This window comes from Apostichopus japonicus, chromosome 19 (genome assembly GCF_037975245.1).
Source record: "Apostichopus japonicus isolate 1M-3 chromosome 19, ASM3797524v1, whole genome shotgun sequence".
In the NCBI taxonomy this organism is placed as follows: Eukaryota; Metazoa; Echinodermata; class Holothuroidea; order Aspidochirotida; family Stichopodidae; genus Apostichopus; species Apostichopus japonicus.
In genome coordinates, this window is record NC_092579.1 from 27337398 (window position 1) to 27364392 (window position 26995).

Sequence of the window (26995 nt, forward strand, 5' to 3'; positions counted from 1 at the left end):
ACAACACACATTTCTCCAGCTATTAAAACTACAATATTTTACAACTTTGACAGGTAGTTCAACGCCAAATTTGTGCTTTCATTATGACTTCACCATCTCAATCTTTTAGCCTAGTTTAGGGAGGCAACGTCCGCTGCACTTTCGACGAATGCTGCCGCGGGAATGGCCGACTAAATTCAAATCAAGTTGTTTATACACAATTTCTTTCCCTCCCTCCCTTCCCCCCTCCCAAGCAAATTTGTTCACCTTCAGGGGGAAATAGAGGAGAAAAATGTACAATGAACCAAAATGCATAAATATTTATGATGGCTGTTTTTTTTTTACCTTTTTCTTTTTACTCCTTTTGATGACAAAGATAACTGGTTCATATTGTCATTTTAATCAGAGTACCTATTTGGTGCCCCCTCTGAACACAATATCAGACATTCTGAATCATCAATTTTCTGGACAAAAACCTCCGAGAGACAAGTAGAAATGAATTCAATTTAAATTTCAAATCATCAAAAAAAAAAGAGGTTACTGCTAGTCCCATGCAAGTGACACACATATTTTAACTCATTTCAAGATTAATAACATCATACCAACACACACACACATTAACAATTGTATAAATAAGTTTGGTGAATAACATTCCATTCGGTGTGTCAATAAAGTACTTTCCCAAGAACGAGAGGCTTTCCCTAAGTTTTTACCGGGATTTATACGTAAGAAAAGGGCGGATCTCTTGTCAATAGACGGCAGTACAAGATAAATGACAAAACACTATGGAATTTCAAACAAAAGAATAACTTTTCCCATTGTTGAGGAATCTACATCTGCCACTCTACCCAACTCTACCCAGTTCTACCCCTGTGCCATCATACTCCTCTCATTTTGAATATGCTGCAACAACTCCCCCCCCCCCCATACTCCTCTCATTTTGAATATGCTGCAACAACTCCCCCCCCCCATACGCCTCTTACAGTACTTTGAATATGCTGCAACAACTTTCCTTATCCTGCAGGAGAACGTAACCCCAAGAGGTCCAACAGGAGATGTTGAACATTTACACCGTACATTCAGATATGGTTCTTACCTATTGCTGGACAAGAGATTATGACAGCATTACCGGCCATCTGTGAAAGTGAGGAGCCCGAAGTTGGGAACTCTCCCATATCTGTGGATGGAAACAAATAGTCAAATGGATTAACTAAGGTCAACTGTTACCACTCAGTGTGCGATATTGGGAGGTACACTATGACAGTGTCCCTCCAGATTGTCCCTTCTCCACATATTATCCACACCTTTCCCTTCACCTCCAAGTGGTCCAGTATGACAGTATTCCATCAGATATGCCCCTTCAAGTCATAATGTCCACTCGTTTGCCCTCCTCGGTCGGGTCTGACTAAACTTTATACAAATATGCTAAGGTATGGGACAACAACATCATAATCATATGAAGCACAAGGTCTCTAATAATCAAATTCCTTCCACACCAGTCCCGATGGTGGATCCAAAAGATCGGCCTCTGACCTCTGATTAGTTACTTGAACAAATCCTCCATGAACTGATTAAATATGCAAATGACATCAAAAACTTCACCCTCTATCCCTCACCACATCCTCATTCCTTATCCTCTTCTGTTCTTCAAGAGTGATTCCCTTCCCAGCAATTCCCCTTCTCTACCCCTCTGTTACCCATTTTACCATCTCTATGAAGTGGATATCAAGGGATAATTTCTTGTAAAACTTTTGCATAGCACTTTTGAAGGCAATGTACTCTTGACTCTAAAATTAAATACTATGTTTCTGTGTACAAAAGCTATGCACATGTATGGCAATTTGCTTATTTCGCATGTAGCATATTGCGATGCTTATACTGGATAAATTATTCACTGGATAGTGAAATGAAATTAAAAAGGGCAGCTAATTTACCTATGGTGTTATCTTTTATTTTAATCAATTGGTTAGTGAAAAATTCATACTGAACTGAATGTACTTCTCTCCAAAATGTGACGTAGCAACATTACGACGTTCGCCGAGCTTGGTTGCCCGGCATAAAATGACATCACACCATCGAACGTAAACTTTGGCGCTTGCCTTCCGCATAATCCTAGAGCTATTTCAGAGGAAAGTATTTAACATTTACTGGCTGGATGGTTAGACATGCCTTAAGAAAACAAAAATCAAGACAGTGTGATATTTATCGCATTCCTTAATGACAACGGAATGTGTTGTCTATCCTCTGAAAAGTATTGAGCTGTGAGATGCACAATTGCTTCTGTACCAGGTAAACTGCAATATTATAAATAAATTGAAAATAGCTGCACACCACATCTATCTAAGCATAAGAGAAATTTAAAAGACCTTAGCTAAATAAACTTTCCCTGGGTGACAGGGTCAGAGAGATATTGCTGAAACTAACAGAGGATGGCTTACCCTATATTTTTCTTCTTCTTTTTATTGTATTTATTTATTACTGACAGCCGCAAATCGACCGTTAAAGGAATACACCAAGTGTGAAAGATCCAATCATGTAAACTTTCATCCATGAAACTAAAATTGGCAAGGAATGTGAATGCTGATAAACTATCAATGAGTGGTGATTTGTAGGGAGGGGGGAGGGGTGAGGGAAAGAAGCTCTTTTCTTTATAAGAACTTATTGTTTTTCAGGAAAACTATTTGTAAAGGTAATCTGGGTATAAAACACCAAATTTTTAACATGTTACAAAATGCTAAATAGTTTCAGAAATTACTTCCCAGCTGTCAGTGGCATTGCCAGATATTTGGAAGTAGTGGCAGGACACAGCAATTTGAGATCAACATTTGGGGAGGTTGGATCAGCTTTGCGGTTTTTCACTGTTTCCAGAGATAACAGCTTCAAAACTGCAGAAGTTTGTAGTAAATTAGTCAGTAAAAGTCAATATATCATGTTTTGGACATGGCAAATTTGGGGAGGGGGGTGGGGGTGGCAGCACCACATATTTGGCATATACCATGCATGTTCCCCTTCCTCCCTCCCCCACCCCTCCCCCAATATGACTTTAGAAACTTGGTACTTTGGCTTTATAAATCTGGGTATTACTATTCAGTTCATCCACAGTTGACTGTATACCATTTTTGCATAAATTTGACCTGGACTATTGGCTCACCAACGCTGTCATTATCGACCCCGACTTGTACAATCTGTACAGTTTACGGTTCTCTGAATCGAGGTCACATGATGGCATGGAAGCATTCATCAGCATGCAAACCAGCTAGGGTGAATTTGCATACAGAGATGCTGGATGATTAACCAGTTCATGTCTCCACTTGTGCAGTTTCGCTGAACGAAAACCATGCCTTATGAAAGAACAAGCTTACGGTGCATAAAACAGTTTGGTTGAAAGCTCAAACGTCGAAAGAATGTTGCAAAAGGTCTCTGCTTCAATAACTACCAATGAAATTGTACTGTGATCAACTCATCGTGTCGTCATGATCGAGTCGTGTCACATCATGTCACATCGTGTCGTCACAGACAGCTTGTCAAGTGTTGTTTCCCGAAACTAGATAGACCAATACGGTGTAGCCCTCTGTTGAAGTTGGGCGTGGAACAAGTATTTTCATCCATATCAACCGAGTAGGACTTACTATATCCCTTAAACTTCCATCTGTTCTTCCACTTCTTCTTAACATGAAGCCAGGGGAATGTAGACAAATAATCTACATTTATGAGGACAAGGTTATTATTACCTTTCTCATTTATATATTTCTCTTTGACGGCCAGTGAAAGGGAAGGTCAAAGGTCACAGACAACTCTTGGTGACGACTAAAGCTCTTTGCAACTGTAAAGACCTTTTTATATATTTATTTTGTATCACACAGAGATAATGCCCAGGATTAAGATTTATGATAAAACTTTTTTACTGAGGGGGGTGAGTGCAGTTGTTTAACTGCAAAAGGCAAATGACACTGGGTATTAAAGCCATCTAGTGTGAACCATATATGGTGAATCTCTGGTTTCTTGGCATGTAGTGAAATAAGATAGACGCTCGCCATGCTTGTGCAGATGAATTATGGATTCATCTACTCTGAGAGATTGGTATGAGATCAGTTAATGGAATGGAAGGTGTTACAGTAAAATACTGCCTAGAAGACCAAGATGAATGAAAAACCCACACTGCTTGAATGGCCTTAAACCATTGCGTGAGATTTGCGTGAGATTATGTCCACAAATAAAAAAAATATTTTAAGTATATAACAAAAGATGTAAAATTGCTCCACCTACAAAATTCTACATTCAAACAGTAAATGGCAGATCAACAATTGTTAAACTTTCCTTTTGCAAGCTCAGTGTTCCAATTCTAAAGTGTTTCTTTCAGAATAAACTGAGCCTAACTTTTATTGAGATGACATAGTATTGTATGTATGTGTTATGTATTGCATCACATATTCCATTTTTCCCCCGCTCCATTTTCTCTCTATATACATCTATTCATCCAAAGAGAGTGTAAAATGACTACAAGGAATATTTGTTTTGTCACCAAAGGAGATCAGACACAAACAAACTTCAGGACATTTTCATCGGTTCAGTCAAAAGCTAAAGCATATGACAGTATCTCAAAAGTAAGTACTATTTTAGAGTTTACACATAAATGAGGGCGCCAAATATTTTTGTTCCATTATTTTGTCATAATTTCTACGTAGTTAATATTTAAATTTAAGACAATTAATTTCATGGACCAGCCAGGGTTATACCTAACCTCTGGCAAGGAAGGAAATTCCTGAAAAAGAGTAACTTTTATCCAAAAGGTTAAAACCATGGTTTAGGAGATTGAAAGTCTTTCTTTTCATTGCACTATGTCCCTCCCCATCCCCTCCCTCCCCCTCCTAATCATTCCTCATCCCATTACCCCATCTATCACATTTACTGAGACTGCATGAATGGCTTAATCCTAATTATCAGACATATATGTACCATCCACTGCTAGTACTGCAGGACAACTTGAACAGACCCCCCCCCCCCCACACTCGCCCCTCTCCCAACCACCTCTCCTACCAACCTACATATGTCATGGTGTTACCTCATCACTTTTAAATATGGTTGCTAAGCAACAACTGCGCACTAAACCCATGTGACTTCATCAACTCATAACGTCAGATTCCAGGACGAGTCAGAAAGTGAACCATGCAGCCCTACAAAATATTATTGTGTGTTTATATATTGTATACATATATAAATATAAACCAAGCCACTCAGGATACAAAAGTTATGGATACAAATCGTTATATTGCCTACAGATGCCAGCCAATTTAACGGTCAGATAGTTTAAGGATGAAGGAATGCTAAGCGGCACGATCACCTGCCATATTTTTCTTTGTTCTATTCTTAATTTTTCTTTTTCTGTTTTCCCTTCTCCTTCTTCAATATGGAAACTTTAATCATTGAAAGTCCATCGGGCAATTAAAAAAGAAAAAAAAAAGGATGTACGGTGTATGATTAATTTATACAATAACAATTCATGGTTGCTAATAAATCTTGTTTTGGCGTAGAGAAATCAAGGTGAATAATGTGATCTATATTCGTACAGATATATGCCCTCCGATGATATTTTTTGTAAAGACTTGTTTTCTTTCGGAAACAGAAGGAAACTATTCACTTGTGATGACTCTCTGTATTATTTGGCTAACAGGAATTATGATGCCGTCATATATCATGGTGCGAGTACGCGGAGTGTGTAGCCGAGTGTGTAGCCATTCATGTCTTTGGAGCTTCCCACGCAAACATTTCTGCCCTTCTATTATCAGAGGGAAGGAGGTAGAAAAGATATACTTACATGCAACTTGAATGTTGGCAACTTTGCTGATGATGGTACCCACTGGATTATTGACCAGGCAACGGTACATCCCGGCATCGTTTCTGTTAATGGCGGCTAACCGGTAGTTGCTACTGCTGATGTAGCTGTCCATGACGGGGACGTCGTCCTTCCACCAACGGTACAGCAGCGGGGCGTCTCCTATTGCCGAGCATCTTAAAACTTCTACGTTATTTTCAAGTGTGATGTCGCCCTCCGGGTGTTGAGTGATGAAAGGCGGCGCAACTGCAAGGAGAAAAGATGACAAACATGAAAATGTGACAATCTGGCAGATTGCTCATCCTTGTCAACGTCAGACAAGAAAACGAAAAGTGCCTCCCAAGATTGAAATGTCTGGCCATGCCACTGAATCCCCCTTCCACCTCCCCCATTCCCAATATGTAATTTTCTCAGATAAACAGATACGTAATGTGTACAACATATTAAGCCTTGATTTTCGATCAGAATAACTGCTTGATTTATTTGTATTACATTTTTATCTGATTTTACCTGTAGCTTTAAAAAAAATTCCAGTCTTGTAGTCACAGCTACCTATAAAGTTAGAGGTGTTATCTGTAGGGTATATGTTAGCACATGATGTTATGCCACGGCAAAATTAAAACTGTTTTCAGACATTATTTATTACTCCATGTGTAAATATTCGTTTATACCTTTATTCGGTTATATTTCCCCAGGGGTATTAACTCCTCCACTTCTCCCCTCCCCCCACCCGCACCAGTTATGTTAGTTCTAAGTTACGTACAACCACACTACATGACTTCTATTACATACATATGGCACTGGGCCAAAGGGTTTATACTACTATGTACATTCAAGCATGTGCATTTCAGATTTAACTTTTCAAAACCAGTGATTCACACTATACAGCTGCAGATCTTGCACCTAAACGATCTTACGCTATTAGCTGTTCCCATACTTTAGTCAAAGGAAAGATGAGGCTGTAACATGAAAACATATTGTCCTTCACTGAAGACCCCACCCACTGTACAAAATCACATTAGTGGCAATGAATTACGCATAATCCTTAAGAGGTGGGCAAACAAATGTCCAATGTTAAAATACTTTCAGCTTTTCTGTTGGACACATATTATTCCCAGTGTTGAATTTTCTACATAATCAAATAACTTTCTCATATTTAGGAATAGTGAATGGTTGTAAACCTATCTTAACATATAGATCTCTTAGTTAGATTTTTCCCATTCAGTTTTGCCATTATTCATATACTTATTTCACTCCATTAAAATGCTCTTTATTGCAGATTCAATGGCAGCCGTCCATTGTAAAGCTATAGAGTCAGTCCAGAGATGTGCACCTCCCTTTATGGATATGTACTTGTTAAAAGGGAGAAACACATTACTTCATCACATTACAGCCCAATATCAATCAGAAGATTATTAACCAGCAGTGTGTATGTCATCTACTTCATACTATCTGTTTACACTCTTGCAAATGCAATTAGCAGATTTTGCAGTTTTCGCTTCCGTTGGAAATAGTTGCAAAATAGCACAGAGGAAGTAAACCAGCAAAAACCAAGGATATCATCGTCAAATTTGACACATCTGCTGATTCTCTGACACACCAATTAAGTTTTAGGATCCTATATGGTGGGTATATGTTTCTCTACAACATACAAACTGAAGTAACTTATTACTATTTAACAACACAGAGAGAGAGATAGAGAGAAATTTAAAAAAAATTACATAAAAGTAAAGTAAAAATGAACACACATATTGACAGGGTGGCAAACAGCATAAACACTATAGATATGCAGTTATTATTAATACCGAAACTGGGTCTTTAACACATAAACACGTAGATTTGTATAGGATGTATACTAGTAAACAGACGACAGGGATATCTATATAACTTAAGTGCCAGAGAATCCGAACTTGGTTAGATGGGAGGGGGGGAGGCGACAGTTGAGGGAAGGGAGAAAAGATACGAATCACAAGTTTCATTTAGGAGGATGTTACTTTGATATCACACAAAGCAATTTGTACTTTATGGCAAGCAACAAACAACAATTATGCATTTGTTATATCCCATTTAATATTAATCTGCATATCATTCCATTTGTCTTATGTTATAGATGCATAAGCTTATCTATAATTAAATATTATTCAGGAAGTGTGTAATCATACTATTTACATATATATGAATAAGCTTGTCTATAGTTACATATTCATAAAATTGTTTGATTACATATGCATCAAGTTCAGACAGTCAAACAGCCAGTTGGAGCAATATCCTGGTGCTAACACCACTCTTTCGATGTCCTCCCATATCATGCTTCCAAGCACTGTTTCTGACAGTACAAACAGTTCCTAACCTTCATATCTGATAGAAACAAGTGATATTCATACTGCTTATGCTGTCAGTACGAGTTCTTTAAAGCAGGACACCAAAAGCACTTATAGAAAATTTGTTGTCCCAACTGGGTTACTGGGTGCAGCCTTCCATCAAACGTCCTCACTTGTGTCTTTATTTTAATACCAAAGTGTTCCTGACAAGACTGCTGCTATTGAAAGGGAGTGCTCTGGCATGTTCTGGCACTGGAAACCGTGGCACAAGTAAACATCAGAGCATACCTCTAAAAGTCGCCAGTAAATCATATTGAACACATGACCGATCAACTTTGCCAACACAGGATCATGTATTTGGAATGCCATATGGGCAACACTTACCAGAGGAGCCCGAGTCTTTCATCTTTTAAGAAATAAAAATAATTTATGTAGCATTGCGAACGTCATACTCGGAAATTAATCAGAGTGTGACAGCCAGATTGAAAAATGAAATCCAATGTCCCCCACTTACTTCTCTCTCACATAATCCTATGGTCAACTGAACAAGTGAACAGTTGATCTCATACATGGGAAGCTACTTCTCTCCACACCCCTCCTCCACCAAACCACACCCCAACCCCCTTCCCCACTCTAAAGCTTACTCTTGAAACCATCAATAAAACAGTTTTCTTTTTTATCAAACAACAATTTACAGTCATTCTGTTGTTTGTTCCACCAGCCTCTGAAATGCAGATCATTTTGCTTTATATCTTCAACTGTTGTTCCAATTTAACCTCGAATAATCACAGATTATATTTGTGATTTGAGCTTTACTGTGACATACCATATGGCCCGACAGGCATACACTTATGTCACAAAAGAATGTAGTGTTGTTTCTTTGTCAAAATCAAATGCAGGTTTTTTTAATTCTCACATAAAAAAAAAATAGATTAATAAATAATAAAAATAACTAATCAAGTTTATCAACAGTTCACCAAAACAAGAAAAACAATGTCACTTTAACATAACTTAACTGCTAGTAACATCACCATTAAAAAATTATTAAAAGCCATGAAATTTTGTTCACTTAAAGTCTGTTGATTTTTTTTCCATTGAGAACTTCTCCCCATTCAAAAGAACAGAGCTTAACAAATGCAATTTTTGTTCTATGAATAATTTTACTATTTTTTTTTCTTTCTCTCTTTCAATAATTAATGCCAGGAGAAGAGTGAGAAAAGTGCATTTGACCTTTCATAAAGTGTAATTAGCTTTTAAAGAGCATCATAGTTTCTTCTTTCAGTTCAAATTTATCATCTTCATCCATCCAAGACATTTGTAACTTTTCTGTTCTCAAATGAATAGAAGAAAAATGAGTAAATAAAAATTGGAAAAGCTCGCAAAGCGATCAATAACGGCACTTCCTGAAGTAATCACAGGGTTTCTTGTCTTGCGGCAACTCCACTTTTAAGCTTATATTAACTTCTAATACAGTTTCCCTGGAAACGGTTCTTAATTCTGATAGATGGTAACAATTTTTTTCTTTTTTTTCTTTCATTGGCCTTTTAGAAAACCTGAAATATGGCAAAAGTTAAACTAAAAGAAAACGAAAACAAAACTACATACTAAAATTTTGAAACAATACAAAATTAACTTTTTTATCAATTTAAACACTTTCACACGTTTTTATTTCTAACCATTCATGTGGAAAAGATTTCTTCTTCTTTTGTGTTTGTTTATGTTTCAGATCAGCAGTCATATCTTTGTCTACATGGTTGCCAGATGTACAAAAATCCTCCATTGATCACAATCACCTCCATCAAATTTATCTCTCGGCTGTTTTGCCAAGCAGAAGAAGAGATTCCGGGGGAAAGATCCTCCAAAAACTTCTTACGTTTTTACATTCTTACGATGACTTTTTTCATCCCCAGGGAAATGATCAATAAGTTTGTCTCCCTAGCCGCAGACTCTGCCCAGGGCCCAGGGAGAAAAAACGGTACAAACATCGACCTGGCGTATGGAAGTTCTTAGAACTTTTTCTTATCGGGTGCATAGTGACAAATCAGATTAAATAAGAATCAAAACTACAGTATGAAAGGTTTCCCGAAAGGTTTCCCCAAAAAGGTGATGAGGGCGGTATTGAAGAACTTAGCATATGTAGACTCCGGATGTGTGACCTGATTACTTCACTTTGGCTTCGGCTTTGAGTAAAACCTTTCTATATGCTGCCATGTTGGACAAATCTAACCGTAACAGTAATTACCGACTTTTGTGATTCCGCCTTATAGTCATTGCTGACTTTGCAATTTGGTGCCCCTGACAATTTTACAAGGTTGATAAGAATGACTACATAGGTTCCCCTTTCGGGAAACTAAAACTACAATGTTTAAGGTTCTGGCTGGCAACAAGGAAACACCCATGCAAGAGGAAATCAATACATCATATCCTATCACTAGAGGTATAGATGTGTGAGTCTTTACAAGGGGCGGGGGAGGGGGGAGTGGAAATGTAGGTCTTCAATGATAACAAATTAACCCATTTGTTTGACCCCCTTTGTTATTTTCATTAGTACTATTAAATTCAGTTGCTATGCAACTTCCTCACCAACAAAAATGGAATATAAAATGATCCGTCTGTATTTGCAATGAAATATTAAAAAAGCTTTTCATACTGGATTTATAATTAAACAGAAACCACAAGGAATGCAAGAAGACAGTTTCATTGACATAATTTAATGAACTGTGGTTGGTTGATTGGGGGGGGTGGGGGAGTGGGAGAGGGGAGGATAGAATCTGCGGACAAGGTATTTATGTGGTCATGGTTCATATTATAGGGTACAGGGTGCACTCTGGTTTAAATTTATCACCGAGTATACAGTCCTATGATGTTAAGTTTGTCTCAAAAGTGATACCAACAATTCCTCCACATCATCTTGGTTTACTAATCCTTTATTCATCCTTGTAACCTGTACGTGCGTACGTATGTAGGTACGTAACTTCTTGTTATTACTTTGCTTTGTCTGTATGATTACTAAATGTCAATGTAACACAGGACAAAAAAATTACTAAAACTTCTCCAATACTGTCCTGATGAATTCTTTGCCAAACACAATGGACATTTGCATTGAGACACAAGCATTCACTAAGCTACCACACTTTATAGATTTCTTCTATCAATGTCAAAAACACTTTCCCATCCACTGACATAGCTCATCTCATAAAGTACCAGCCAGGCTTTCATCCATCATCTCGGCATATTAACGAAGAACAGTTTTGATTTCCAATATGTATGATGCTTTTGCGGTTCTGTATGGTTCTGTTTGGTTGTATACGGTTCAGATACAATGTCACGTTATGGACGTTGACACGGATGTACCGACAGGGAATAGCACGACTTCTTGTCGAATCCCAAGGCGTAAGTTGTGAACGATACATGATGGAATCGTTAAAAAGTAAAAAACCTCTAACGAGTAACGATAGAGATACACTGCCAAGTTTTAACTCCAATTAAGACTCTCCAGATACACCACTTCAGAAATTGTAAAGATTGCTCAGATCATACTTCAACACGAGTACGTAATCCATACGCCTTCTCTGGCTCAAATTTTTTGAGTCGTGAGCTAAACGCTATAAACGTTCGGCTGATCATGTCTTCTCTTTCCCTTTTTCTGCTCCTATTCTGCTATTTCCAGCAAAGGTTAATTTCTCCTTGAGCTGAGAAAAATGTCAGCTTCTATATCCTGTCAGCTAAAATTATTCTCCCATATATACGTCTTTGAGGACATATCCGGATGGACGAGATGGCGAAAAGTTGACTTACGTCCGCAAAATTGAGGTTGCTTATAGGTTATGAGTTATTCATGAGGTACCATTGAAAATTTCCAAAAATGAGAAAGAGAGAGAGCAACTTACTTCAATGGTCAAATTGTTTGACCTCCTTTTCGGAAAGTCTTGTAAATCCCAATAATCGACTATGATTGTATACCAAAGAGTAGCAATGGATTAGCAGGTTATTTCTAGTTCAAAATAGCTGACTTTCTCTGTTTTCAATTGCATCATACTCATTTTCTTCACTTTTTGATTGAAGAAAAATGCTAATTTACTTTTATTTTCTTCCCCCCCCCCCTTTATTAACCTCAGCCTTCAAATATTTCCTCCCTAAAGGCATTCTCTGAATCGTTGTAACGTTGTCGCATGCAACACATTTAGTAAATCTCTCTATATAAACATCATTCCCCCCATTTACAACATCTTCATCTCTTAAAATAGATTTATCTTCAAATATTCAATCAGAAGTTTTATATCCATCAAGGAGAATTATCTTCTCTGTCTTTTCATATTAACAAACAAAATGCTGAATCACTCAAAATTTTCAAGGTTATAATTTACATAATTTTGTACGAGTCTGCTTTAAGGTTGAGGATATATTAAATCATGAAAAAAAAAAAGGCAATGTCATTTTGTCTAAGTTACGTTCCAATTTTTACGTCAAATTTTATTTATTTTTTACTAGCTCCATTGCTTGGCTGACATGATCAAAAGTACAAGTTTCTTTCCAAATGCCATCTGCGTCACATTTTCTAGTGAAAATCATTTTGTCTGTGGTAACTTTGCGAATGAACCTATAAGTCTAGTCAATTACAATTTTGACAGAAAGTATTGTTCTTGGATGAAAGCTGGAATATCGTAGACAAACTTGGATTATCAATGGAAAAATCTTGGATTATCGGCCGACAATCCTGGTTTTTCGACCGAAAAACCTGGAATATCTAATTATTAGAGTGCTTGGCTTGCCCATATATAATAGCTGTTTGATGTGAGAGAATTTTGAGACAGTTAAGTCCCAAGATCTTTGCAACTTGATCATGTGAGGAAGATGTACCACAAAATGTCCCAGTCTCCTAAAAGCAAATTCAGGAGGAAGCATTTTATGAAATGATGAAAATGATACAGGATTCTTTGAAAAAAACCTCTTAGGGACATGAAAATGGCGACAACGAAAATATTAATCATAATTTTATCTATGATAGTATACCAAGAGACATTCTGAAATTGAGTCATAAGAACATGTAGCCAGTCAAAGTCCGAAAAACTTGGGTATATACAACACTTGGGGAATAATGTATAGTGTTACTAATTTTGTCTAGCAGTTCGTTATGGCTTTGAACTCTCTTATAAAATAATATGGTTCCTGTGTACAAAGAAGTGCTATGTACACATCTTTGGAATTGTATAGCAACTTTTCCATATTGATGCAGAGCATTTTACAATGCTGTATACAGGATAAATTTTCATCTGATACTTTATCCTAATTACTTTTGAAGTTGTCCATATACTACACCATATTGATAGTTCATGTGTCAAAAAAACAAGAAATTTATAAATAAGACAGTGTACAGTTCTGTGAAATGTTTAATACGTTCGGCCATTACATTCGGAAATATTCTCTAATTGTTAAATACCTTCGGCTTGACACCGATGTGTGTGACTATCACACTCCCAGGAGTGAGGCCCTTAAGGTAAAGGATGCTCAAAGTCCAAGTTAAGTTTCAATACATTGAACTGCATCCTAGTTTCAACGTAATCCACAAAACATCCACAAAACTACATCACAGATCTATAAAAATTCCCGATTACCAATAGACAAAAAGCTTGTACGACAATTTTTATTCCCCAACTATTTTAGGGAGGCATAAGGAGAAAAGTTCTTCGAATTTGTCAATTGTCACATTGGCAACACTAAATCTCTTTGATTTATCATTTTGATTTCACCCTCCAGCCCCCCCCCCCCCCCCACAATCCCCATTTGTCTCCTTTTCACTTTTAAAATATAACAAAATTTGAGACAAGCAACCAACTAGTACATTTTGATAGATGTTTGCTTCCACACTACAGACTTGTACATCTGTGTTATCCAATATACCACCAGTTAGTTTATTTAATGCTTTATATTACATTCAAGGTCCTCTCAATGCGAGAAATCTCTCGTTAGCGCTCATCTTCAAACTTTCCTTATAAGATTGACACTGGGTGCGTCAATAAACGAGGAATTTTCAACGAATATTCAGAGACAAACAGCGTAACCTCAAGAAAGTACATCCTTCGTGAGGACAAAAGGGTTGATCATTACAAGAAGTATATAATGAAGATCAAATTTTATTTTTTTGGCTTTCTTGCCCTAAGTATCAAACCTTTCTCAATGTCACTTTTACATATGAACACAGACAAAACACACCTTGAAAAAGGTACTTCATTCTTTCTTCTATACATGCAGGATTGCGGTACTGCTAAGTTTGTTTGTTATATATTCATGGCAATGGACTACTCAGTCAGTCACTCCAAGCTTGACTGGTCTTGAAGGTAGAGTAGCATAATGGAGCATTTCAACGGCCTATTGACCGCTTTTCAAAGAGCTTTTCTTCCATTATAGACTATATGTCTATTGATTCTACCCTTGAGAATAATTAGACAAGTGCTGCAAAATATGAGCTTAGTTGTACTTTGTGAGGCCTTTCATGGAGCCCCTTTTCCATTTTTATTGTTGTCGCTTTTTTTTCATGTCACAGACCGTACGATACATTACGCAAAAGCGTCAAGATGGCTGTAATTACATGTTTGGAAGCTATATTCAACAAGACCTCTTGGGTGAATGTAAGCCATTTGGGTCTGTGTAGTAAACAGTGGGGTTATCGTATTTCGAGCAGTTGTAAACTTTGTTTATAAATAAAGGCAATATTAAAGACACCTTCACAGTGTACGTGTTGATAGTACTATGAGAAAACAGTGCAGACATGTCTCATATTGTGGTCAATGACATAATATTGAAAAAGAAAAAAAAATATTGCCAACCAGCTATGAGAGGAGCTTATCTCCATGCCACTGCGTAGGGGCAAATCTCTGTCCCCAAACATTGGGTAAGAGATATGTTCAATGAAATGACCATCATGTCCTATAAAATCATATTTGATCAAAGCATAACTGGTAAACTTTACAGAGCTGGGTAAATGGTTAAATGTAACGAAAAATTGGAGTCTGACTAACAAATTCTCCCTACCCCCCATCCCTACCTCCCATCCCCCCAAATCTTAAACCTCTGTCAGGGCTATTGCAACAACAGAAAGTGTTTCAGAAAATCAGAAGTCCTGTATTTAAAATTCTCCAATATTTGCCATTCGCTTTAATACTTTGTTTCACTTTTTCCTATAACTGCATGTGGCCAAACATATATAAATCTAACAGCATAGATTATCGCTAAAGTAATTGTATACCCGATTGAGCTAAATCCACGACCCGGATAATATGATCATGGTTTTCCTGCAGCACTTGCATTTTCTATTCACCTGGATGCAAAATCTTACTGACACTTAAAACTAGGGTACATTGTTTTACCCCAAGAATATATATTGTCCTATGTATGAATGTTTGACATTTAACTGTAACCGTCACTACTTAAGCAGAGCATGCATGAAACCTTACTATTCATTCAATTTAGACACTCGTAATGTCACATATAGACAGAAATGTCAGGTTAACCTATGGAAACTACTTCATAGTATGATAGCTCATTGTGTAGTCGTTGAACTAAAGAGCTGAGCTATATATATAGTATACCCCACAATACTATATTATCCTATGAGTGTTTGATACATGTACCCTGTAATCCTCCATAATTTAACATGAAACCTTATTATTCATTCAATTTAGACACTTTTAATTATTACAAATGGAGAGAAATGTCAGATGAACCTACACAAACATGCTTTACAACATGAAAAAATCACAACAGTACACAATTTACTATTCATTATAACTGATGAAAACCTAGCTGCACTGTACAACTGTGATATTGTGTGTTTGACACGTAGCTGAAACCCTCACTATTTGAATGGATCATGCCACATTACTATAATTAAGTTAAGACACTAATAATGTTATATATGGACAGAAATGGTAGGTTAACCTTCAAAAGGTTTGAACATAACAGTGTATGAGTAATCACAATAGCACCTGTACATGCCAGTTTATGGACTTAAAGCTTGGCTTCCCATTCAACAGGTCAAACTCATGATTTAACTCAAATTTGATAAAAGTTTTGTAACCATCAAACAGAAACCCACAACAGATGCCTACTTAACCATATGTATGTCCAGCTGCATGCAACTGTAGCCGATGCAACAGACGGACATCGTCTGACTAACCTAAAATAATCGCTCGGCGGGGTTGAATTATAACGATGGCCCCTTTTACAATCAGCACTAAAACCTCATGATTTAGTCCCAAATTTGGAAGATAATTTAATAGATCACAATACTGTCACATTTGTTTCTCTGGCCGCTTTCTCTCTGCGAGTGAAGACGACGGACAGTTTATGGGAAATCGGGTTACTAATTCGGACGGAAAGTCCAAATAACAACCTATAAAATGGCTTGCTTCTGTAAATAGCCTCTCCGGTTTGAATTTCAAATGCATGTATACGGAGAGTTGATATGGCAGATGTGGCTCGAAGCAGTACGATATACAGTGAAAGACGAGACGTGACTCTTAAACCGACGGTAATTTACAGATATAGTAAAAAGATGCCAGTACCTTAGGGCAATTTAGTTATTTACAGGTGTTAGAGCGCTCACGTTTGCTTGCCTCCAATCACCTAAATGGAGTTTCCCCAGACTGGTAAAATGTCAGAACTATCAGTCTTGGCTTCGTTTTTTTGGTTTGTTCCCTTCTTCTTGTTCTGTTTTTGTTTTCTCTTTGAGGGGGGGGGGGGATAAATGCAACACGACTTTTAACTCTGTAAAGATAAAAATGTTTCCATTTCAATGCTTAACATACAAACCCAGTTTCACATTCAACCATTATCACTGAAGTATCTAATCATAGTCATGAAGATCAGTGTTCCATAAAAAATACTACCCAAATTTTAGTTTTTTTTTCCCCTTAGAAAGCAACATTTTAGATGGACTGCAACACAATACAGTAGAACCATACACAATCTTGTTATAAATTTACCCAACAGGGTGGCTGTCAGAAAAGTTAACAAACAATGTAAACTTAACCCAAAAATCTTGCCAGGAATTATGGAATTAAGCAAAATAACACTTCAAAGGTTTTGTAAATGCAAAAGTAAAGCATATTACAGATTAACAATGGGACATTTTTTTTGCAAAGAATTAACACACTAATTAAGAGAAGCCACAGTTGGTTATCATCACAAAATATCTCTTAGTGAGATTAATGGGTATCTATAATACTGTATGAATAGACGAAGGCTTGGCCAGAGTGGCGTAAAGAATCAAACCGATGAAAAAAAAAGAATGTTACATACACAAACGGATAAAATTCAAACGTCCAAAGAATAGCATCTATGACGGTCATCTTGATATTAAAATTCTTCAATGAGAGTTAATTGGGCTAGAAACTTGTCGCCTATGCTTCAAAATTATTTCCGTTAGTAAAAAACAAAGTGTTGACACTTCTTTTGAGAACTTGCTTGAAGTTATAGAAAACAACAGTTTTTGACATACCGAAAGGTGCTTTAATACAGTGGATTCACAGGTGAATATGTTAAAAGTGCTTTGCTTGAACAATGTTGATGATTCGGAAAACAAAATCACTTTAAATAGATTATACTTATAGTCTACACCTGGGTGCCAAAATTTTAAAACATTTCTGCCCAGCACCCCTTTTGATGATTAAATTAACAAATTTCACCATTACCAAAATATGGGTGAATACTTTGGCACAGAAGTTATCGCCAGACTAAGAAAATATCGCATCATCTGCCAACCGAGCATACTTCATTTGCAAAATATTTCCAAAGGGGAGAGAGTACCCCACCCCTGAGACCCCTCCCCCAGGACTTGGATCACACTACCACACAAATCTGCCAGGCACTCAAATATTCCTGAGCACATCCCTGTATATATCAGCAAAGATCCTATTTGTCCAAATCACGTCGCAAATTTTAGCATTCCACATTCGGGTGACGTTAAACTTCTAATTATCAATCATAGCACACAAGTGTGGGGCCTCAGTGTACAGCTGGAACTCAGTTCCCTGATGCAGCTTGTGGAAACTTGTTTCGGTACGTGAGGCCGACGGCACGGAGATCCAACGAAAATGATAACAACATTTTTCCCCTCAGTCACCGATAACCTATAAAGCCCATCTCCATTATAAATTTATAAAAATATTCTACCCACTTACACTCTTAAAGAGTGCTATTATTTAACCTGCTAAGTGTTTAAACTTCAAACCTCTATCAAGGCACCCACCTGCTTAAGATTCCATTTACATGTGACCTAGCTGTCCACATGTTGCTTACATAGCTTGAATAAATCATGATTACATGTTTACCCAGTAAACTCCCCAAAACATCTGGTTTGGGGATTTACGAACGACAAAACTAACCTGTCTCTATTGTACTTATGCACTTAATCTTCCTAGCCTACAACAGTTAGTAACATTTTAGCACTGTGCCCCCACTGACCTACTGTACTTTAGGGTCAACACCCTCTTCCTTCCAAATCTACTATTCTCAAGGCTTACAACTTTTCTGTTAAATCATCAAGTATGGAAGAGGAAACATTTGGATTGTTTGCTTTATTAGCTATCAGAGTTCTCTGTTCTTAAAATTTCTTCAAGATGATGCTTCTTTTTTCTTTTCGTATCTCTTTGTTTTTGGTAGAAACATTCTTTTTCTCTGTCAATAAATGATTGACAAATTATAAAAGGATAACGAAAGACATTTTCAGCTGAAGTGCCCTGATGACATCGTTCATTCTGTTGTTTCCAGATGCATGTACAAGCTATCACAAAAGTTGAAAAATTTGTACCTCAAATTTTTGCCTCTAAGAGTCAGAAAATGTTTAGTAAATCAATCAACTGCAGCCACCATAAGATCCTCTTTAACACTGTAGAAACTAAGAGTGCAGTAGTCTGGTGGAGACATGTGTGCGATACATGATGGTATACTGAAGATCAAGGTAGAGGTTGTGAGGTCAAGGGTTATCAGATCACTCTAGCAATGACTGGGCAACGGGGTTGCAGAAGTTTTGTGGAAACATTTATGGTGTGAAGGATTTACATGCTTACACAAAAAGCATTAGGAATGGTTCACTTCAAATCATTGTGGAATGAAATGGTACAACAAAAGTGCAACAAAAGTAATGTTCACTGTATATATCTCCACCAGGCAATTACTGTCACATGACTTCACGTAAATCTCTGATTAAGTACATGCCACGACCAAAGACAATCTGGAAAAATGTCCTTTAATTTCTAAACTGATCCTGCCCCATTTAACCATCCTTCCTCAAACAAAAACAAAAATAAAATCAAACTTTTCCAACATTTTCCAACAAATCAACAGAATTGTTATTTAACCCAAACATTCTTTGACATTTTGGAAAACAACCATTTCCTTCAAAAGTAACAACATTTTTTTCTTTAAAAACATTTCACTTCCAAGTCAATTCACACTAATACAGGATGAATACCGGTCGATATATTAATGCTGCTCATGCCACCTGACGGGTATATATATTTCCGCAAATTTAGCATGATAACTGGATTACAGATGAAAACATCTGCTTGGGAGATTTCTTAATCCGTACCCATGTTCCGTTCTGACTCACTTTCGATTAAGTGCAAATGTGTGTCACTTTAAGTGCTCAGAAAGAGCCAAGTGCAACCCGCTGAATGGAAATTATCCAAATTATCCTACGGCCATTGCATTTAAATTCCCCCCCCCCCACCACCATATTTTATTTTCCTTTTTCCAAATTGTAGCACATTGGCTAAATCAAAGGTATTATTATAATGGGAAAATAGCCAAATCAACGTAAATTAGGCGGAGGGGAGAGACAAGGATAGAGAGGGAGAAAGAGAGAAAGAGATTGAGAAACATATCAGTCTTTTGGTTAGCAGTCACCTGCTTATAAACCTCTGCAGCTATGACGAAAAACATGCAGCAATGAAAGCTAAAAACAGAGCAGAGTGTCGTTGGGGGAAAAGTAAGGAAAAAAAGGATGTTTGTCCTTGCTTATAATACAAAATTTACGCCAGATGTAGTGCAAGGTTGCGACATGCTAATCAAACGTAGAAAATCGAAGAAAAAAGACATTTGTGCTGCGACAGTGTACGAATTATCATAGAATAATACAGGTCACATTTTACGCCGTTCCAATTCGTAAAATACTTTGTGAAACAAAAGGAGAGTTATTGAATGATATATTACATGGGTTATTAATTTTTTTTTTTGTTAATAATAAATTTTGTTAATTTTTTTTTTTTTATTTAATCACTTTCCTAAAATCCTTAAGACACATGCAGAAGAAGTGTGGTAATTCCTGAATTTCCACCGAATCGACACTCGATGCGAATAGTTGGAATGGAATTTTGACATCACAAGAAAACAGACAACAGTTTTGCATAATCAACTTTTCCATGGCAGCAGAGGATGACAAACAATTCTGCCACATTTGAGAACCTTCCAGATAAAGTCCAAGACAGAGTAAAAAGACGTGTCCCAATATTGTCAGAAATAGAATGTTACAATATGAATGCAAGCAAGACTATCATTAGAACAGGCTTTATACTTCGCAAAAGGTACATTCCAAAGGGAGGATGTGATGGACGATGACCCAGAGGAGGGTCAATAGGGGTGCAGTCCTAAAATGTTACCAGTTATTAGGCATGGTAGATGGGGATTGTGCCATAGTAGAGTTGAGACAGGTAGGAGAGGAGGAGCATGGTAAATCCACAAATTTCTTCTTTTGCCCTATTGATTATAAATTCAGTTGTTTGTGGTAAGCCCCGCCCCCCCCACCCCCATCGAAATCAGCCATGTGTGTTAAACTCTGCAGTACAGCCACTATGGAGCCTAGAGCTGTTATCAAAAGGAAGATCTCTGGAAAAATCAAGAAGTGGTAATGAAATGCTATCTAGACCAAATATAAACCCTAACCTTTGTCTGGTTTTATAGGTATTTATGAAACAAGAAATTTCACCTTTCTCCAAATAACATAGATGCAACCCAATTATCTTAAATGTATGTTTACACATATGTATGTACTGTATGCATGTATGTATATATACAGAGAGACTGACATAAGTTATTAACCTACCATAGGTCTATTCAGACTCTAGCATATATGCTAGATAACCAATATACCAAATTAATCCATCAGATAATTTAAGGTTTCCTTCCCCCAAAAGATCCAAATCGGTGTAAAATATATGAACATTAGATCATTTGGGGTTATCTTTACTATCTGATTTTCATTAATTTGATAACTATACAGTAGAGTTATATCTTCTCTTTCTCCTTCTATGATTTATATGTAATCAATAACACATCATGGCAAAATCCAGATAAAGAAGGTTAACTTATACCAACCAGGGAGCACTCTCAGAATGATTTGTGGCTCACTTATAGATTCTCAATTTCCAATCTGGCAATTAAATGAACTGAATTCATATATCAATGATGTGCAGGTTCAAATTAGAATGCAGATGAAGCAAAACCAATGGTCAATGTTTTCCCTCCTTGCCTTTTTTAAATTTTATTGTGGATTCAATTCTAGTTTTAAGGTTCAATTTTTTCATTATGTTTTAGATAATGCCGTATGTAAGTTGAAATTAGTAATGTGTACATTATTTAAACCAGAAAGCCAAAACATTTTATGGTTCCAATGCTTTTCTTCCAAGATGTCCATTACTGAAATTGAGATAATTGGTATTAAATGAACCTGATTGGACGATCAGACACTATATACGTAGAACAACCATGGTGCAGGTGCAAATATCATAAACTTCTAATGAAATTTAGTTGAAAACCAGCAAACCAAATGGCTAGTTTTAATTTTTCCCTTCTTTTTTCTGTCGCACCCATCCACTAATATTCCTGAATGGCTTGGACAAGCCCTTGGTTCGGTTGCATACATAGCCCTCTATCTATCAATTGCTGCCAATAATTACCTCAAACCTATACAATGTAGTATTGAGAATTGGCATACTGACGCCTAGACAGAATGTTACTTAGTTAGCAATCATGCGCTTATCTTGCAAAATGTAGACAAAATCATTTGTGCAATTTATAACACTTGACCATGCAGTGAGTTTAACCAGAAGGTTGCTTCCTTCCCCCCCCCCCTACACCAGGCTCCCTCCCAGTCCCCACCTCCAGGAAAAAATAGGAAAAAAAACTTAGAACATATTCAATATTTGCGTGATGTCTGCTACGAAAGTAAGATTTTTTTATCTTTTAATTCTTTTTCTTTTTTTTAACCTTTTCTTTTTCATAGATTTCAAATTATGGACGCTTTGTAGTTTATTCACTTTTGTAGTTTATTTTTAACTTCACTACCTTAGAAAAACAATACGACACAAGCTTTTTAGTTCCTACATACCACCCACCTATTCCATTATCCTGATTTTTAATTCTTATCAAGCACAATGTACCTCACTTTGTAAAAGTTTGCAATACAAGATCCTTGTAGTACTATGAACCTCCACAATCGATGAATTGAGTGATTAATCGGTAGAGGGTCCTAAAACCCTTAGAATTTTCACCAAGTGTGATTACAAAGCAGTTCTGGAAAAAAAGAACAGTTATATTTTGTTCAGAACAACAGATAAAAGAAACAATGGGGTATTGTTGCCGTTTATTTTACGACTGAAACACAACGTAACAAGCATAATGTCACGACAGCCCACTCGTAGAAACCCTTACCTCAGTGCAACGACACCTTTAGGATATTACGCAAAGTTTACCTAAACTAACCAGCAATTCATCTGCAGGACGTATCTATTGCTGTTTCTTCTGCATATTAAACTGTGTGAATTTCTTTCTCTCTGAAGAATAAAAAAGCCCCATGACAGCTTTAAGATATCAGCCTATGAATAACAAACTACATCAAACGGAGGTTAGTGAATCCACATCAGCGGATTCAATACGCCATATTAAGATGAAGTTAGATCACTCCAAGGAATAACAACGTCACTTTAGATCGTAATTACATCTGGCTTAAAACTGATCCTCCGACAGAAAAAAAAGAGGAAAAAAAAAGAAAAGAGTATTACGCAAATCTATTGTACTGGTTGTATGATAGTATTGTTTTAACCGATAATGAAGATTTTTTTCAGGGGATATTTTCATGTAAAATACTGTCATAATTCATAAATATGTATAAAATATATACATGTATAAAATTCACATTCATACTCTGTGTTTGTGTGTGACGGAGTATGAGAGATATGTTGTGAGAGAGGATTACATCATTTGGGAAGCTTAGACAAGTGAATCTTTGATGAGATTGTAATTAATATACTGAGGGACTGCAGCAATATTTACTACAAATATGAAAGTAGGAGGAGAAAATTTTCATCTCCTGTTTGCACTATGGTATACAACACAACTTGATCAAACATTGGGGCTTCCTTCTAATTAATAGGAGCGGTAGTTATTCAGTTAAAGCATCTCTTTGATTCTTCCAATTTACATTTTTTTGTAAAGTTAGGGGATGGTTTCCACAGAGAGAGAGAATCAAATCTCATTTTGCCTAGATTGAGCAAGGTATAGGGTAGTCTCACACAGGACTAAGTGCAAGATGGTGAGTCGATTTTGATTCCACGCCAGATTGATTTCTTTGACAGACCAGACCAGATTTGGCCCATGGGCCGCATATTAAAAACCCAAGTTACATAGTTTATAGTAAAACAAAAGTATACATATACTCAGCTCGGTATTAGGGCAAGAATCTCCAGGAGGATAAAAGGTGTGTATATATTGTGAGGAGACAGGTGTTAGACTTAGTATAGCGACATAAATACAACTTTTATTATTTACAAAGATGACTGTCATCATTTAACACAACATCCTTCAACAAGATCAACATTTTTTTAATCTCAAACCTATATCTCAATCTTCCCAATCCACTCCTTCTATGGCCTTGGAAGCCTTTCACACTATGAATACTGAGTGTCAACATCTACTGTACTCCACAATTTCTAGGTTTCTAATTGGCTACCTGGCGGGCTGCTCCCCTCATTGGCACCCGGCACAAAGAGAGGTACTGCAAATCGGCAAATACCTCCCATGATGGGTAAATTAGCTTCAAACCGACATGCAAATTAAAACGGTTTCAAGACATTCCTTCAGACACTAGGAAATATTAAAAGGGAAAAAAATAATGAAAGCTATTTCTATTTTTCAGCAGTACAAAGGATTGCGGAATGTAATGAGAATATTGAAAACATGTGTGCTTTAAATGTTAACCTAATCACTTCAAAATAACTTTATGCCAAACTTTCTCATTGCAAGGTTGAGCACTGCAGTGAATATCAAATATTGTGATTTATGTGCTGAAAAAAATAATTAAGAAAACAGAAGTTTTGGTTACTGTAGGACTTGATAGTCTATATAGTTCCCTATGTGGTACCACAATGGCAGTTACAATGTGTTGGAATGATCCCAAGTAAACAATCAGTTCAACTTGTTGGATGTATACACACAATGAAGTCCTTTGTCTTAACTGATTAGCCTAAGTTATTTGTCTGTTTTCTTGTTTTCTTCCATTTTAGGAAAATTGATGCGAGTGCTACTTTTGCTCTACATTTTGGCCTCAAGAAACAAAGCTAGCGTAATTTTTGTCTCTTTGAAACTTCCTCCAAAACACACTGGTTTGGGAATTTGTGAACGACAATACTTTCCTCTCTCTAACTTAGTTGCACACTATAATTCCTCTTCTAGCATATTTCCTACTAACATAGGATAGCTCCTGAATGGTAGATTTAGAGGAAAGAGAGTCCCTGATGTGTGGGGGGGGGGGAGGATGGGTGGGGGGTTATGGGTGCAGTGCCAAAATGACACTAAGTTTAATCAAGTAGGTCATGTAGGTAGATGAGGCGTGTACATGTTAACTAGAATGGGAAAAGCTAAGAAAGGAGTGAAATATGTTTGTTATCTTTCCAAAACAATTCGGTGAAATACATAAATTTGTACATATATACATCCAAATTATATCCATATTCCTCTAGTTAACCAGCCAGGTAACAGAGGAAGAAATTTCCTTTTATAAAGTCATCTTGGACTTCCTTTCCTTACAATAGTATATGACGCAATCATGTACGTGCATATGACATGCATAAACCACCAGTTTAGCTCCTGGGTGTGTACCACACACTATCGACATTAAACAGTGACAACCACTAACATACCATTTCTGCCCAAAGTTTGGCTGTCTGCCAACCGTCAGGCCAGAATAGAAAATCAAAGTTTATCCGACCTATTGTTTAAATAAGAAACGGTCATTAAAAACACAGTTCATATCCCAAACTCAGATGACTGATCAAACTTTTCAACACCTTGCCCCTCTCTCTATCTAGAAAGCTTTCATGGATCAGGACATTGGGTTAGTGTGTGTTTGTAGCATTTATCCTACATAATTGATGAGTTTACATGAATATTGTAAAATCAATGGATGTAATGATAAGCTCATCTGTGACGGCATAGCCATTACTTTATTACACGGTTAAGAGCTCTTGCATACAGAACCCACGGCTGTGATAAATATATTCCCTTATCTGCTTGATATGTTTGTAGTCGTAAACTAGGTTTTACTATCAGCATTGACATATATACCCAACATGTTATTTAGAACTGAAAATGGCCGGGAAAAAGTACATCTTTGTGTGATGACCTCATACAACAGGTTTATTGACACAGAATGAAGATTAAGATAAAATAATGATGATAATGTAAGACTTCCTCAATTTGGATGTTAAACTAGTAGTAGCCTTTCATATCCTCTATCTCTACCCTTACCTTCTCCCCCAACCCCCCCCCCTTACCCCTCATCTTCCTTTTGTCAACCATAATCATACCTCACTGATGGAACATGTTTTTCATGCATACTTGATGAGTTTGAGATAAACACTGGCATCATTGAATGACTGACTAGGTGGTAACATGTTATCAATAAACTCTGTATGAACTGATTAGCCAGTATTTTTGTGTTGGAAAGTATGGATCATATAAACAAGTACAGGGTATCATCATCAAATACAGCTAGCTAGTCAAACTCCTCTCTACCCACCCTCCCCCACCCCCCCCCCATGCAGTGATATAAGCAATGGCAAAAAGCCTTTGATGTACCCATGATTATCATTATTGTAATCCAATTCAGGCTTAATTAGTGGTGCAAGTTTTCTTTGAAAACACAACAAAGAGAAAACATTTATAAGTATGTACAATCCAATCCTGTCCTGGTGAGAAACAAGAAAATCAAAGACAAAAATGCTAAATAGTTCATCAGTGTTGTTTTCTAGTTTTACATCTATTTGATTTCTTTACTCTCCTTCTTTCTTGAGAGGGGAAGGGGAGGGGTGGGAAAAAGAGGGGCAAATTTCAGAACTCTTTTTTCAATTCATCAAATGTGCCATCCAAGAGAGCTATCGTTTGTAAAATTACACAGAAGAAAGACTATCACTTCAGTTTTCGACACTTTTATGAATCCAAGGAATTCCTAATCAACAACGACAATACAGACAGACGTTGTTTACTTAGTGTGGCAACTACGTTCTACATTATCATCCAATTCTGGCCTACACTCATAGCAATTACCCATTACCTCGTCTGTCGTAACAAACTCAAATTTGATCAGCTTGTATAAATGCAGCATGACCCCTAGTAAGGGAGCAGCACGTCTAATATATATATATATTTATATACATACCTACCTCATGAATCTATAATCCGATTTGGGAAAATGTTTGGGGAATCAAGAAATAACTTTACAAAAGAGAACGGGAAACGTCACAGGACGTAAGTATCAAATGGCAAGGGCATAGTGTTAGGAGAGCTGAAATTCTGACAGCCAATGCAT

At 36.9% G+C, this 26995-nt stretch overlaps 1 protein-coding gene across 6 annotated transcripts in view; it reads right to left on the reverse strand.

The window, feature by feature from the left end:
* The window catches only part of LOC139959431 (protein sidekick-1-like), a 170445-nt gene that overhangs the window by 83020 nt on the left and 60430 nt on the right, over positions 1–26995 (reverse strand). For all 6 annotated transcript variants that reach the window (XM_071957039.1, XM_071957043.1, XM_071957041.1 and 3 more), the window contains exons 3-4: positions 5795–6058; positions 1076–1156 (exon numbers count right to left, since the gene is read on the reverse strand). In XM_071957039.1, the coding sequence (XP_071813140.1) occupies positions 1076–1156; positions 5795–6058 (345 nt within the window). The remainder of the gene's footprint in view (positions 1–1075; positions 1157–5794; positions 6059–26995) is intronic.